Source organism: Python bivittatus, unplaced genomic scaffold (genome assembly GCF_059951505.1).
Source record: "Python bivittatus isolate LINGU-HERP-01145 unplaced genomic scaffold, Pbiv_v1 ctg000340_np1212, whole genome shotgun sequence".
NCBI lineage: Eukaryota > Metazoa > Chordata > Lepidosauria > Squamata > Pythonidae > Python > Python bivittatus.
The window spans coordinates 19614358-19631192 of record NW_028277056.1 but is presented as its reverse complement, the minus strand read 5'-3'; the positions used below and the strand labels follow the sequence as shown (position 1 = coordinate 19631192).

The 16835-nt window shown below is 36.6% G+C and overlaps 1 protein-coding gene across 3 annotated transcripts in view; it reads right to left on the bottom strand.

The window, feature by feature from the left end:
• IFT88 (intraflagellar transport 88) overlaps positions 1 to 16835 on the bottom strand; it is a 48546-nt gene extending 31711 nt beyond the window's left edge. Inside the window, exons 1-12 of one of the 3 annotated variants that reach the window (XM_015888892.3) lie at positions 16649 to 16833; positions 16472 to 16527; positions 14919 to 15014; positions 14192 to 14254; positions 12802 to 12858; positions 12048 to 12101; positions 10602 to 10665; positions 9292 to 9361; positions 7892 to 7982; positions 6669 to 6773; positions 4681 to 4783; positions 3614 to 3728 (exon numbers count right to left, since the gene is read on the bottom strand). In XM_015888892.3, the coding sequence (XP_015744378.1) occupies positions 3614 to 3728; positions 4681 to 4783; positions 6669 to 6773; positions 7892 to 7982; positions 9292 to 9361; positions 10602 to 10665; positions 12048 to 12101; positions 12802 to 12858; positions 14192 to 14254; positions 14919 to 15008 (812 nt within the window). In that variant the 5' untranslated portion in view covers positions 15009 to 15014; positions 16472 to 16527; positions 16649 to 16833. Of the gene's footprint in view, positions 1 to 3613; positions 3729 to 4680; positions 4784 to 6668; positions 6774 to 7891; positions 7983 to 9291; positions 9362 to 10601; positions 10666 to 12047; positions 12102 to 12801; positions 12859 to 14191; positions 14255 to 14918; positions 15015 to 16471; positions 16528 to 16648 lie in introns of those variants that run through there. The other 2 variants (XM_025169666.2, XM_088140668.1) reach the window with 2 other exon arrangements.

Genomic DNA, 16835 nt, shown 5'->3' with positions numbered 1-16835 from the left:
GCTGACCACTGACTTAGTTTTAAGAAACTTCTGGGGTTCTTCACCATGACCTTTGATTTTTATTGACCTGAGCAGCTTGGTATTAATTGCAAACATGGCCAACTCACCCCTAAGTCAAGATCATTTATGAACAAGTTCAAGAGCAGTAATCTCCATAGAGATCCTTGAGGGACTCAACTTCTTACTTCCCTCTACTGAAAAAACTGACCATTTATTCTTTCTTTTTGCTTTATGTTTTTAATCAATTAACAATCCATAAATATTCCACATTCACTAAATTTACTCAAGAGCCTTTGGAAAGGAATTTTGTCAAAGGCTTTTTGAAAGTCCATTGACATGTTCATCCATGTGCCCACTGATATGCTCAGTAAATTCTAAATGGTTGGTGAGTCAGAATTTACTTTTGCAGAATCCATGCTGATTCCCTTTCATCAAGCCTTGCCCTTCTATATGTTTAGTTATTCTTGTTTTCATTATAATTCTACCAATTTGCCCAAAGATGTTAAGCTGAGAGACCTATAATTTCTCAGACCTCTACAGGGTAGCTATCATGGGACTATTTCAGTCCTTTGGTCAAAGCTAATTTCAGGGACATGTTACATATTTTTGTTAGAAAATTGAAAATTTCATATTTGAATTCTTTAGGAATTCTCTGGTGGATATTATCTGGATCTGGTGATTTGTAATTGCATAGTATTTTGATAAGTCCTAAAATCTTCCCCTGTTCCTCATTTTGCTTTACTTGTTCAGATTCCCTCCTTTAAGAGAGGCAATACAGGCTTGCGTATCTATCTTACATCTTTTTTAGTAAAGACAGATTCAAAGAATTCATCCCATTTCTCTGAAGCTTTAATATCCTCCTTGAATATCCCTTAGGTTCATTTTTATTTAATGGCCCGGCTACTTCACTGGGCAGTTTTCTGCTTTGAATATAAAGAGGTTTTCATTATTTCCCTAATATTTTTGTCATATGCTCCAAAAGCAACTCTTTTTTTTCATTCCTTGTAACAATTTCTGCCAGAATTTGTGCTTCTGTCTGTTTTCATCAGGACAGATCTTCCATTTCCTGAAGGAAGTCTTCTTAATCTCTGCAGCTTCCTGAACAAAACTAGAAAGTATGCTGGCCACTTTTAGATTTGGTTCAACCTTCCCTGCATTGTGGAAAAAAATCCAGTTGAGTTTCAATTATTGTGGTTTTAAATAACTTCTAGATATTATGGAGAGTTTTGTCCTTTTTGAGTTTTTCTTTCAGTCTTTTTTTTTTTTTGCCATTCCTCTTTTTTTTTTTAGTAGTTTTCTCTTGTACAGTCAAATGTGACTCTCTTGAGCAGTGCTGGCAATTTTCCACTTGCAAGCATATGAAATGCAACAGTATTATAGACACTGTTTCCAATCACTTCCACAGTGCTTAACCATCAACTTTTGTTGCTGTTCAGTCATTAAGTCGTGTCTGACTCTTCGTGACCCCATGAACCATATCGCTCCAGGCCTTCCTGTCCTTTACTGCCTCCTGGAGTTTGCTCAGTTTCATGTTCATTGCTTCGGTGATGCTATCTAACCATCTCATCTTCTGCCGTCCCCTTTTCCTTTTGTCTTCAATCTTTCCCAGCATCAGTCCTCTCTTCGCATTAGGTGGCCAAAGTTTCTGAGCTTGAGCTTCAGTATCAATCCTTCCAATGAACAGTCAAGGTTGATTTCCTTTAGGATTGACTGGTTTGACCTTCTAGCAGCCCAAGGGACTCCTAAGAGTCTTCTCCAGCACCACAATTCAAAGGCATTAATTCTTCGGCTCTCAGCCTTCCTTATGGTCCAGCTCTCACAGCCATACATTGCTACTGGAAAAACCATAGCTTTGATTATGCGGGTCTTTGCTGGCAAGGTGATGTTTCTGCTTTTTAATATGCTGTCTAGGTTTGCCATAGCTTTCCTCCCAAGGAGCAAGCATCTTTTAATTTCATGGCTGCAGTCTCCATCTGCAGTGATCTTGGAGCCCAAATAAATGAAGTCTGTTACTGCTTCCATTTCTACCCCTTCTATTTGCCAGGAATTGATTGGTCCAGATGCCATGATCTTAGTTTTTTTAATGTTGAGTTTCAAGCCAGCATTTGCACTCTCCTCTTTCACCCTCATCAAGAGGCTCTTTAGTTCTTCTTCACTTTCTGTCATTAGGGTGGTATTGTCTGTATCTCTGAAGTTGTTGATATTTCTCCCTGCAATCTTAATTCTGGCTTGTGATTCTTCCAGCCCGGCATTTCTCATGATGTACTCTGCATATAAGTTAAATAAGCAGGGTGACAGTATATAGCCTTGTCATACTCCTTTCCCTATTTTGAACCAATCGGTTGTTCCATGACCGGTTCTAACTGTTGCTTCTTGGCCCACGTACAGATCTCTCAGGAGACAGGTAAGGTGGTCTGGTACCTCCATCTCTTTAAGAATTTGCCAATTGTGATCCACACAATTGAAGGCTTTTGCATAGTCAACGAAGCAGAAGTAGATGTTTTTCTGGAGCTCTCGTGCTTTCTCCATGATCCAGAGAATGTTGGCAATTTGATCTCTAGTTCCTCTGCCTCTTCGAAACCCAGCTTGTACATCTGGTAGTTCTTGGTTCACATACTGCTGAAACCTAGCTTGTAGGATTTTGAGCATAACCTTGCTAGCATGTGAAATGAGTACAATTGTGTGATAGTCTGAGCATTCTTTGGCATTGCCCTTCTGTGGAATTGGAACGTGGCCACTGTTGTGTTTTCCAAACTTGTTGGCATATTGAGTGCACCACTTTAACAGCATCATATTTTAGTATTTTAAATAGGTCAGATGGAATACTGTCATCTCCTCTAGCTTTGTTGTTAGTAATGCTTCCTAAGGCACACTTGACTTCGCTCACTAGCATGTCCAGCTCAAGGTCAGTGACCACACCAGCGTGGACATCAGGGACATTAAGATCTTTCTTGTATACTTCTTCTGTGTATTCTTGCCACCTCTTAATCTCTTCTGCTTCTGTTCGGTCCCTGCCTTTTTTGTCCTTTATCATGCCCATCTTTCTACAAAACAAACCATCAGCACTTAATATTAAAACCAGATTTGCCTCACCGAGTTAGATTAATTGTTCTAAGGCACAGTCATTTAAGGTTTCTGGAAGTATGGATTGTTTGTTGTGGCCTGAGTATGAATGTACCCAGTCAGTTGAAGTCCCTGAGGAATGTCTCCCTGGCATGATTTAATGATCTCAAGATCATTTTCAGCATTTTGATTAACCCATAAAATTAAAACCAGACCTAAATCCAGACTGAAAGAGATTCAGGAATCAACCACCAACAACTCTAAAAAGGAAGACTTATCTGTAAAAGGCACACAATTGTAAGGACACTGAATTGTTTTCCACCTTATTTCTACATGTTCTTTTGCTTGAGGATTCCACTTTATATGAACAAGGCAGATAACCAAAATGCTTCCTTTTGTCATGTCTACTTTGCCCTCAAGATAATACAGCAATGAAATCAACAAAAGGTCACAAGTAATCTCAGTAGACAGCATATGAACAAGACTAACAGGCCTCCTTACATAGGAAGTTACAATAAACAACAAATGGTCAAATCTTGTTGGAATTCACCTCATCTCCTTGTGGACACTTGCAATCTGATCTAGAGCCATCCGATAGAACTTGATGGCTTTTGAATAGTTCCTTTGTTTCAAATAAATATTTGCCATGTTCACCTTCAGCATACCTATAAAATAATAGAGATTAAGATGTAGCTCACATCCCAGTAATTTCACATAATTTCACTTGGGCTATATCTATATATAAAACATATATACTTGGTATGGAAAAGTCTGGAGAAGAGGAAAATTTTAAAAAAAGAGCTATTTTGGGCAAAAAAGAAATGGAATGTCTGACACCTTCATTTTCCAGTTGCGTACCTATATACACAGCAAACTTCTTTACTTGAATTTGGCTTGCGTTTTCCTGCAAGTTTATTTATTTACAAACTGTAACTTCTATTCCACTTCAGTCAAACTGATTCTAGAAAAAAGACTGGAAATATAGACATTTTGCTTAAAAAAACATTTAAACAGCAGAACACCAGCTTTATTGGGTCTGCCTTGCAACTGCTTGTCATAATTTACTTCTCACAGACCTGAAAAAGTGGGGCTCAAGACAAAACCTCAGTTCTTACATCAGTTGGGGATTATACTGGAACAGATGCCAAGTTTTAGTTGGGAGAATAGCTTACACCTTTTTCTGCAGCCTCTAACCTAGTGGGTAAAGTTGTCAGAACACACACTTAAGAATACAATCAGTGACTGAATGCAGATGAGTTTAATGCATTATTTTTAAAAGGAGACAGATTATTGGAGTTATGATATCTGAGCTGCAAAATACAGATGATCAAAATATTGCTGCAGAATTCAACTATTACTGAGTTAGAGGAATTTATTAAAGCTCAAAGATATTACTGAATGGATAAGCATACCTGACAATCCCTTTTCCTAAATAGTTCACAAATAAGTTATTATGTCAGATGAGCATATCTGACAGAAGAAAAATATCACACTGGCCTTGTAAAATAGCACCAATACCCACATTTTGCTGGTATCAATGAACAGAGACTATGATGAAGAGTTCCCATTTCCTAGGATAACTACTTAGCACAGTTTGGTTTTGTAAAGGTAAACTACCTCCATTGACGAACATTTTGTTTTTCACGATGACCTGATATGTATTCAATGCTTCTGCATACATTTCATTAGCAGAGTACTGGCTAGCCAAATTGAAGAGCACCTAAAAGAAAAGAAGTGAGAACATTTCTACTGCCCTCCAGAAGCAAGAGTTTTAAATGTCTTCATCACAAAGTTGTAGCAGTCAATAGTATAGCAGCAACATTAGGGGAGAGAACAGAACAGCTATTAGTAGGACATATTGAAAAGCTGGTGTGAGGTACCCTGTTCCTCAAGGAAAGGCTTCAGAGATGTGGTCTTTTACCTCTAAGCCAGGAGCCCTTTCAACTCATGGGCATATTTGGAATTTCAAGAACCCCTTATGAATGCTTGTGCAACATGACTGCTGTGCATGAGGGCTTGCCCATTCACACAATGGCTATTCTGGGGACATAACTGATTAAAAGGTAGAGGTGATTATGAAGTCAAGCCTGACTCTGGTAGCTTCACGGCAACAACAGGAAAAGATTTGTCATTGCCTTTTTCCAGGATTTTTAAAAGATGTCCCAGCCTACCCTAAATAATTGATTACAAAGCAGTCTCTTCCAAGAACATTTCCTACTGTCCACCTTAACTTTGCTCTTTTTTTTAAGGCAAATGGGTATATTTTCAAGTAAAGTATTCAGTTGCCCCATCATTTGTATTTTCTAAGAAAACCAATTTGGGATCCAAGGGCATTTTTAGAAATAAGGGTGATGCTAGTGAATAGGGCTTAGCATGTCAACTTCTTTTGAAATTTAGAATGAATTAATTACCCACAAACATCCTCCTCATTATCTGCCAGACTCCCTACCCACCTGGTCTTTTTATTAATAAGGTGCTTCAAAGCAGGTCTGGCTGTGTTGTTAACATTTCCTTCACCCAAACACTATCTTCCTGAAATGCACAGCTACCATGTACGCCTACTCAGGTATAGCTGAGTCAAGGAGATGCTGACAGACATGATGTACATGTCCTCACCCATTCCAGCTTTAGATATGAAGCAGTGCACATCCCTACTGCAGGGTGTAGAATATGGTATCCAGATGTTTTTAACATATAGGGCTACATTTGAAGGTACAGACGAGAATTCTTTCGTTCCTTTCCCAATATTTGGATGTCATTACTTCTATTATATTGGGAATCGGGTAGCATATAAATTAATAAATAAATAAATAAATCCATGCTGTTGAAAATATTACTAAAGTATTATTATTATAGAAAAAGTGAAAAATACTACTAAATATTCTGTGCTGTATTATAAACAGAAATATACATAAAATCTATTAGCATATTCATTTTTTAAAAAGCACTTAGTAGTTCTAATAGATTCAAGAATATATTTTCAAGATGCTGTGCCAAATATGGAGAAAATACGCTTGACATTCACACAATAGCTACATTTCAAAGGAAAAAAGGGTAAAATTTACCTAAAATATATAAATTACTCAGAAATCATTAATCTGGGTCACAAATGTTCAAATGTATATCACTGTTAAGCAGCTGTGGGCTTTAATTCTAGTTAATATAGTACAGTGAATCCCTAAATTAGGGTTGTGTGTGATGGTTTTAATTCTGTGGGGTTCTTGTTTTATTTATTTATGTTGGTGTTGTTAGTCATCCAGAGTTATATTGTATAAGATGGGTGGGCATATAAATCTTTTAAATGAATAAACAAATAAAATAAAATATGGCTACTATCAATATTAACAAGTGAAAATTTACACTTCTAGGGTAATTTTGAGACCATCAGCTTTATGTTGTAGAGATCTTTAAATTCAAACACAAATGCTGTCATTCAGTTAAATATAATTACAATACATGCAGTTTAATACATACATTCAAATATTCATCTGTCATCATTCATGTATGATTGACCCCATTCTTAAGATTCTGAATATGCATTTTAATGTAATTACAAGGTTTGACTCTGTTTTTATGGTTAGATTTCCTGATCCATTGCTACTTACAGTATAAGTAAGATCAAGGTTAATATTAGCAGGAGACATTGTCTGTTCTCGTTGCCTTACTAAGGCTCTTTCTTTTCTTCCAGCATCTTTTGCCTTTTCTAGAGCCTTAAAGAAAATAATTTATATTTCATTAGTGCCTCCTGCTCTTCCTTAGACAATGCTGCATAAAACACTATTTTCATATATATTCACACAAACCCATTTCTATAACTGCACATACAACTACTAACAGGATGCAACAGCAACAGAGATATTCAAGTCATAAGGATACTCAAGTAGGGGGTGCATCCCTCATTGCACTTTATAGCTGTCTTTAATGTTCTTTGATAGAAAGTGAGCTTACAAATTCTATTTCTGAATGCCAATATGAAATCTAAAAAAACTGCATATACAAAGAAAGGAATGAACAGTTATTTTAGCTTGGAAGGAGAAAAAAAATCAGAAACTAGTTCCTATATTCTTGTTGGTAAGAACAGATGTAGCAAATCCCCTCCACTGTCCTTCCCACAAAAATTGATGTCCCCCACAGCATAAGATGCACAGTCTTATAATGGTGTTTGGCATTTTGTATGATGAAACAGCATAATGCCTTTCATCTTTGGAATCTCACGTATTGCAGATAAAAGGCTTTTTTTTTTTAAATGAACACTGAGGAAGCTGAATTCCCAGCCAAAACCATATTCTAAAAACCCCAAACTTATATAATTGCAGGATACACATACTCTAGATCAGTGTTTCTCAACCTTGGTAACTTTAAGATGTGTGGACTTCAACTCCCAGAATTCAAGTCCACACATCTTAAAGTTACCAAGGTTGAGAAACACTGATCTAGATTGTATACTCTCTTCGGCACTCCTCAGAAACAGAAACATTTCATCATTTTTTATAAGAGGGCTGAGACAAACACGTTGGTGGCCAGAAGCAAAAGTATGAACAGGCCACAAATAGTCATTGTATATAAGCATACTTGCCACATGAATCAATTAGTTAATCAAGGTAGTTTTGCATTAGTTCTTAAACTGTGACATAATAGATGTATTCATATAGCAGGCATATCTAGATGCGATGAGATATGTGCTGAATTTTACCCAGCTAAGATTTTTGGACGGCTATCTCAGATGCTTCATTCTTCACAAAAAACAAACTGGCAATTTGAAAACTATAAAAGCAAGAGTGCAGCTCTGTATCTCAAGATGAAATCATAATTAAAGACTATGTCTTACCAATTTTAAATCTCCACAGCTGTGAGCAATGCAGCTTTCTTCAACCAACTCATTCACTTTTTTTTCTAACTGTTTAATCTTTCCTTCTGGACTGAAATAAGGAAAGAGTAGAATTGTACAGCATCACAAACACCAAGGCAAAAAAGCAACACTGCCCATCCATCCATCCATCCATCCATCCATCCATCCATCCATCCATCCATCCAATTTCTGTAGCTGCCCATCTCAATCCAAGTGACTCTGGGTGGTGAGCACACATTTTGGTACACGTATTATGTATACCACATTACACATGCTTTGGCTACCCTTGCTTTTATATAGATTTAATTTATACAGATATTTCTACCCTGTCTTTCAAATGAAATATTCAGGTTGGACTATTTCTGAAGAAGAAATTCAAAAATATATGATCCCTAGAAAGACCTCCCAAGAACTTGTTGCAGATTGCAGCAAAAACTGTTGAGGCCATGGTATTTTTAGCTAGTGAAAGATTCCAATGCTACTGTGCATGACGGTCAATCCTGATCTGATTTTTAAGTGGGGCTATATTACATGAGTGGACACCAGCCCATAAAACAAGAGTTTCCCTTGATTTTATCCCAAATATGCTCCAACTATCCAGAGCAAATTTGCAAAGCACACACAGCAGCATGAAGTAGGAACAATCTGACTTGCCACCAATGGCTGTTTAATTGGCAGACAGACGCTAGACATAAAAAGGACAGGGTAATTTATTTATTTGATTTATATCCTGCTTTTCCTCCAACAGCTCAAATTGGCTTCCATGGCAATATCTCTTAATTTTATGCCTATAGCAGCCAGCCTGGGCTGAAAAGAAATGACCAGCCCAAAGTCATGCAGTGAATTTCCATAGTTAAGAATGGACAATCTGCCCCCAATCCCCAACCCCTACTCCAACTGCTTACCTACTGCAATGCAGTAGAAGGATTTAAACCTGTAAGCTGATATCAACTCTACTGGAATGGATTTATGTTAGCATATGTAACTAAACATAACTGATATAGCCATTGGCATACTTTCAAAAATTAAAACACTGAAATTAATAATGAATCATGTTTATCCAAGTCCTAGGAAAGTACTTGAGGATGGCATTGTGTGACACCGAAACATTTTCCCACAGCAATGAGTCTACAGTACAAATATCACTCTTTGTATTATGGCACTCTATTAAAACAAACAAATAAACAATCACTGATTTTATTATAATAAAATCATATTATAACAGTATGGAAAATTCCATACAGCATGGAAAGATCCGGCTTCTTCCAATCAAATTCTGTTTTGTTTCTTCAGAAGGAATGATGTATTCTTGAAGAAACACTATTGATTTTTTTCCAAAAAGATATGACAAAGTAACTGTAACAAAACTGTCTACAAACCTATCTTCATTTTTTGTTTCCAGAGGAGGAGCTGGACCTCTTGCCTGGCCGAGAGGATCAAATGCAGAACCTACAAATTAATAAATATTACTGAGAACTCTACCAATATGCTTCCCTATTGAAGCCTAATGTATTTATTATTTTTTTAACAATTTTTAAAATGTATCTTTATTTGATGTATAACCTCTCCTTCTACTCAAGTAATACTTAGGGCAGCTCACAAAATTAAAAATAAGTACAACCCTAAAAGGTAAAACATAAATTAAAATTAATACTAAAACAGATTAACAGTCAAAAGCCTGATAAATGAGACGTGTCTTTACAGATTTTTTAAACACCATGAATGGTAGCCAAGCACAATTCCTGAGGAAGAATATTTCATAATCTGGAAGAAATGCAAGAAAAAGCACTCTCTCACATGGCACGTAAGTGAACCTCTTCTTCAGATTTTAAAGCCCAGATAGGTTCATAACAGGATAAATGGCCCCTTAAATAGTGAGGTCGTAAGCAAGTTGTTTAAATCTCTAAAGGATAACATGACACTTTATATTGTGCCCAGTAAGCAGGTAGAAAGCAGTGCAGGTCTTTTAGTACAAACAGCATGTAATCTCTGTATCTTATAGAGTCTAGTTGCTGAATTTTGCACCAGCTGCAACTTCTAAACATTTTTCAAGGACAATTCCAAATATACTGCATTTCTAGTAGTCAAAACAGGATATAACCAAACTGTGGATAACTATTGCCAAATCAAGAAGAGTTGCAGCTGGTGTGCTGCCATAAATGTATATACTGTATGTATTCCTTGTCATAGCTGCCTCCTAGAATTGAGTGACAACTGAGGATTAAGGAACACCCCCAAACTGCAAGTCTACTCTTTCAGGTGGAATACAACCCCATCATAAACTTCAGTCCTCAAGTCCATTTTCTTATGATCAAGAGCACCTCTATCTTCTCTGGTTTTAATTTCACCTTATTCTCCACCTAGCCCATAACTGAACTTATGCAACATTCAAAGGTATTAATTGCTTCTCTAGAGTTGGATAACAGGGAGCAGTATAGCTGGATGTTATTAGCATGCTGATCTCACTTTAGAGATCCAAATCTCTGGATAATTTCCCCCACCAGTTATATCTAGATATTAAAACCATGAGGGCACTCTGTGGGACACCATACATCAATAGCCCGAGTGTCAATTAGCTGTTATTTAGCATCACTGGAAGGACTAGAACTGCTTCCAAATAATATCCTCAACAGACAACCTTGCCAGATGCTCTAGAAGGACACCATAGTTGATCACATCAAAAATATACCTCTTGAAGCTGCTTTGGTGTAACCTGCTGCCTGCACTGCTGTCATAGGTCGGGTAACACCATCCTTAACGAACAAATGAAGGCACATCAGTGATGAAAATCATGAGGAAGCAGGTTCTTGCACAGATTACAATGCTCTTATTAAGTGACAGAATGTGACCAATACATAAACCTGAACTGTATTATTTTCTAGAGTCTGTAAAATATAGTCATTTAAACTGTAGTCAGGGTAGCCATATAATATTCTCTGTAACATAAAAAAATGTTTGCAAGAAAATAACCAAGCTCAGAGAACCCCAAGGACTCCATAAAAAACCCACAAATATTTATCATGATATTTGATGTGGATCAAATTTAAACTGTACACTACACAAACTATATTAATTAGCTCTGTTTTCCCCCCAGAGAATGAACAATAAGCAATTATTATCACATAGTAGGTCACGAGCATGACCATAAGGAACGTTACATCTACATCAGCCTTTATATTTGAAAGGGGATGAAAAATGTCCTATCTACAGACTTCTCCATGTAGATATTGAAGTGTTCCAAATCAAGAGAAGTTAGACATTTCCTTTTTTTAAAAAAAATAATACCTGTACTTAGATAAGAATAGAATGAGCAGTGCTATTACTTATCTACTCAGAATTATGCCTCATTAAGTTCAATAGTACTTGGGATGGAAACAAATAAGCTTACTGCCACTTAATGTACTATTGAGCTTTTTAGAATGCGATACTATGTTTGATAGGTGTGTGCATTGATTATAACCTAAGTGAAAGCATCTTATAAGGCTAGCTTCTCAAACTCTGAGCTGAAGCCCTCTGGGGATGGGGGACATAAGCAACTTGGGGGGGGGCACCATTTTTAAAAATCAGAAAACTTGCACAAGTAAAGTGGGAATACTGTCAAAATTCACTCTGGCCTGTGCACCCCACTGTGTTTGCACAAGTTCACTGCAGGCTTTCCCAGACAAAGCAAATTTTGGCAGCATGTTTGCTTTACCTGCAAAGCCCCAGTGGGTTGCAATACTGCAGTGTTTGAGAATTTCAATAGTAATATATAGATTTTAAAAAATTAGTTGTATATGAATTTCTTGTCCAACACTAATCCCAATGAAATTGTTAGCTTTATTCAAAGAGGCTATCCAGATAAAATTCACTTATCCCATTATTGTACATTTACAGTAGTATTACAAAGTTTCATAAACCATATTTAAGGAAAAAATTATTTTTCAAATTTGCTGCTACAAATGGTAATATACCTTTTAAGTAAGAAATTGTTATTAAATGCTAAAATTGAGTACTTAATGGTATCCTCATTTTCCACTTATGTTTTTCATTCCTTAAATTTAAAACCAGCTCTTCACTATTATGACCTGTATAGTCTTAGACTCACTGGCTGCTGACTATGAATTAATTTTAGCAATAATTATAACAGTATTACCTGTATAGCTGCTGTCATTGGTCTGCCCATTGATGAAGATAATGTTGTCTTTGACTATCATGATGCAAGAAAATATTTTGATAAATCATCACTGCAAGTTCTATTTCTAGGGGAACAGCAGGTCTGGAGCACAAAAATCACTATTCTAGTAGCGCAGAAGGAGACACTACTCAAATACCAATGGAAGAGTCCTAAATTTTTATTATATCTATGGTATGAAATTCTCACTTCAAAATTCAGATTTATAAAGTGTGGTGTAAGGAGGCACCATTCTAGTCCCCTAATTGTTATTCATGTTTAAATATACTGAAATATTTATAAAAATTAAAACTGGTGCCAGAAAGTAGAATAGCATCTGCCCTTATATAAGAGTTGCTCCTGCTCTTGCTCAGTTCATTTCAAATATCCATAAGCCATTGTCACAGAAAACTGTTTAAATTACTGCCTTCCATTTCTTGCAACAAAATCAGTTCTGCTCCTGATCTTTTCTCTTTCTCAATTTTGATTCAATTTTCCAGCTCCCTTTATTTATGGCATACAACAGTTTCCCCCAACCTGGTGAACATAGATTTACTGGGTTGCAACGTCCAGAATTCCCAGACAGTATCGTCATAACTACTGCAAAATATGAGACTTACATTATTTCACAGGCTGACTGGGATCAGGAACTTTGCACTTAGTATATCTTGTTGGAGAAAATGCAGAAGCAAAGAAAGAAGAGCAGGATAAAAATAAGCAGATAATAACAACTTACCACATACCCTGTAGCTAAAGTCCGTGCACCTGATGTACCTGGAACCTTGGCTGTAAGCTTTTAAAAACAGAATTAAGTGTTAATTAAGCATCAAGAACTAGCATGCAATAGTTTAAATATAATTACTACAGGCAATTAAAATGAAATTATATAATGATCTATATAAAATACTGTTTTAGTATCATCTTTGAAGAGTATAATGTAGACATAGAAGTTGAAAAACATCCCATAAGGCAATGGCAAACCAGGACTTGAAGTTACCAAGTTTGATTCAAAGAAGTCTTGACTTTGCTGTTTTGCATTTTTGGCACAAACTTTTGATGAGAGTTTGTTATCCAAATGACAAGAATAAAATCTCCCTATGTTTTCATTATTCTACAGGTAGGCAATGGAGAACTACTTGTAAGTACAAAAGCCCTCAAGACCTGGCTGTTTTCCTGGGCATGGGGGTCGGGAAATAGATTGAGTCCATGATGGGTTGGTTGATTCGTTTTCTCAGTTGCCATATTATGTTTCTTTGCTTTGAGTTATTATTGTTGCTTATTGTTATAATATTTGTACTGTACGTTCAACTGTTAGTCACCAGAATTGTGCTTGCAAGATGGGCAGTCATATAAATCTATTAAAATGAATAAATAAACATTTTGACAGCTATCAGCATTAATAATGCAAAGTGATGTACATGCTTTGTAGGTATTAAACTATTTTGGAGATTTGATCTCCAGAATCTCCAATTAAGTGATCTGCTAGTAATATATTTTAAAAATTCTGTTCTAGAACTTAGGGATCCAGATATGTGATGTTATTTATTCATTCAATTTATACGGCCACCCATCTGAAACAAGTGACGCTGGGTGGTGATTAATTACTTAATATTGCCAGTGCCTGGCTATGTGAACAGAAGTGATAGGGACAAGTAGCCCTTTATCTGTCATTATCAAGGTAAGTTTTTACTGCTCTTGTATGATTTTGTGCTGAATACATCTAACTGGCTAATTATTGCATACATTAATTCATCAAAATATACTCACTTTACATGTACTCTGAAATACCAGAATAATTATCAGAACATGATACTCTGGCATACTGTGAGTTACAGTATTGACATACACCTATATCTACATTTGTGTAGGTATGTGTTCACATACATGTGAAAAAAAGTAATCTCCTTGGCAGAAGATTTTTAAAAAGTAGAAGCAAACAGCTACAACAAAAGACTAACATCATATGCATTATTCTTTTAGGTGTAAAGTAAGGAAGGACTGCTCTTTACCATAAACAAGTATTCTAAACAAACGCGTGGAGCTGGGCTAAAAATGTTATAAAAGTAATATGGCTCTCCAGAGGTTTTGTAAATGCTTACACAGATGCATTGTAATTTTTAACTTACTGGAGGTCTTCTACCATGGCTAGTTTTCACAGCCTGTTGAAAAGCTGGATCATTCTCTAAATCCTAGAAACACACACAAAACTATGAATGTCAACTTTATGATAGTTAAATAATAAAGTCAGCATTTTTCTTTTTAAAATTGTATTCATTAGTGTATAAATGTATTTATCTTACATTTGGACACTTACATTAAAATGCATTAAGTGGACTTGAAATTATTCTATACATATTTCTGTTTCTATGCAAATGACAGATACTTGCCAGATACTATTCCTTAGCACAATAAAACTCATCTATGGTATCCTAATACCAATTTGAAAATCAATCTATTTCACCAAATTTACTATATATTGGCTTGTGTAAGCCAATTTGGTCTAGTAGTAAAGGCACCAGGCTAGAAAGCAGGAGATTATGAGTTCTAGTCCTTCCTTAGGCATGAAAGCCGGCTGGTGACTTTGGGCCACACTCTCTCTCAGCCCACCTCACCTCATGGGGTTGTTGTTGTGGGGAAAATAGGAGGAAGAAGGAAGATTAGGTATATTCGCTGCCTTGAGTTATTTATAAAAATAGTAAAGATGGGGAAAAAAATCTCAAAAAATGTGTTTCTTTTCATCTCATCCCTGCCTTTAATTTACTCTGTTTAGTGATCTTTTACTCTTTTTCTGTGCTTGGATAATATTACTCTGCAAAAGAATAGTACAATTGGTAAATATGTGCTATATTTTACCTCTGTATCAAAAGTAGGGTTATAATCATTGTAACCAGAATAAAGATCATCCTCATCTGTTTCGGGTGCCAGGTGGACGTTTTTCATCATTTTAACCTATGAAACATTAAATGTGTCAAAATATTGGCTTTGAATTTTAGTAGTCAGTAAATACCTATCAGACCAATGCAATGATTCTGTAAATCTACTTGTAAATCCATCATAAACTTAAAAAATCATTAAAAATACATACTTATGCCAGAAAACACTATCATTGCAGGAATGATCCAGTCTAAAATTATAAGATTACAACAGAAGGCTGCATATCAACTGCTGTTCTCAAGCCTTTCCCTTTCTCAGTCCTTCCTCATCTCAAAGCAAATTATCAACAAGGGCAGTTCTAAGCATCTATTCCACAGTGCATGTGAAAGAATCAAAGGAGCCAAGACACTGAGAGCCCAGGTCCCAGTATGATCCAGCAGCAAAACAGTAAATGGTAAGAGAATGCAGCTTTATGTTTATTCACTAAGAAGTCCCACTGACATAATGGGACTTACTCTTAAAAAACAAGTACAAGATAGTAATCATACAATAAAATTGAGGACTAGTCTATTGAATTCAAAAGAACTTATTCCAAACTTAGTGTTAGAGGACTGAAGTTTAGTTTGTGTCTTAAATGATCAAGGACACACTTCTAACCCAGTAATTCTGGAAAAGTATAATTCATTCTATTAATATTTGCACATGCTTCTCAGGAGGCAGAGCTGTTATATCATTGCCTTATTAGTAATATCAGAAGCTTATCTAAAAAATTAAGAATTTGATCTTAGCTAATTACAGTCTCACATTAACAACAGCACTGAAATGGAAGCAGTGCACCAGGATGCCTGGATACTAACCCCAAATACAAATCAAGCTGATTTTTCTGGCAGGGGCTTGAGACCAAATTGTATGGGTGACTGTGTTCCTCCAATTGAAGTATTCCCAAGGTTTATAGGTTCAGGCTAGCCCTTTCAATTAGGATTGGATATCGGCAGCCAGTACTACTGGTGCAGAATCAGACTATGTAGCCTCCAAACTAATGCGGCAGCCAGACCATCTTCAAAGGGATTTTCACGCAAAACATGTGGCAACAACCCTGTTTAGAGATAACCAGGGCAAGTCTAGAGAACAGTTCTGTGCATTCTGAGGCCAGCTTTTTAAAAGACCCTTCTGGCCACTTCTCTTCCCAAATTCATATCAGGCCAGTATCCAATTCCCAGGAAGCAGTACTTCATCCCAGATGTGATTCCTTTGACTATATTTAGAAATATGGATTTTAGGAAGGAAGAGTCCTTTAAAGTTCTTGCAGTCTTTTACCTTTTATTGCCTTTATTGTGATTCCTTTGTTTTGATTGTTGTGAGCTGTCCAGAGTCATCGGAAGTTGGACAGCATACAAGTTTAATAAACAATAATACCAATAATAATAAAAGTCCTTCCCTGACTGAAACCACAAACCTAGATGCCTCCAGTGGTTCTCCATTCGTTTACTTCTGTCAAGCAGCAGACTGAGGAGTTTTGATTTAATGCTCACCTGGGTGAGTCGTTCCAAGGTCGAGAACCGCCAGCAATGATTGAAACGATCAGAATCTGTAAAAAACGGAGAAAAAGGGGGTTGTTAATTGGCTGAAATGCTTTCCTAAAACGACACGGTAATAGCCACTGCCAGGACACTTGGAATTTTTCCGTGTCCTGCTGTCTCCCAGATAACCTTAGCTTTCCTCCCATTAACGCGGTTTCTTCGTCTGGCCCTTCCCAAGCAAGGCGGCTACACCTCGGAAAAGAAAAGCGACGACGGGGCCGCAGGGGGCCCTCGTTGTTCCCAAGTATAGGGCCTAAACTCTCAAGCCCACAATGCATCACTTCAGGTTGCTAAGAAACAAGAACGCTCCGTTCAG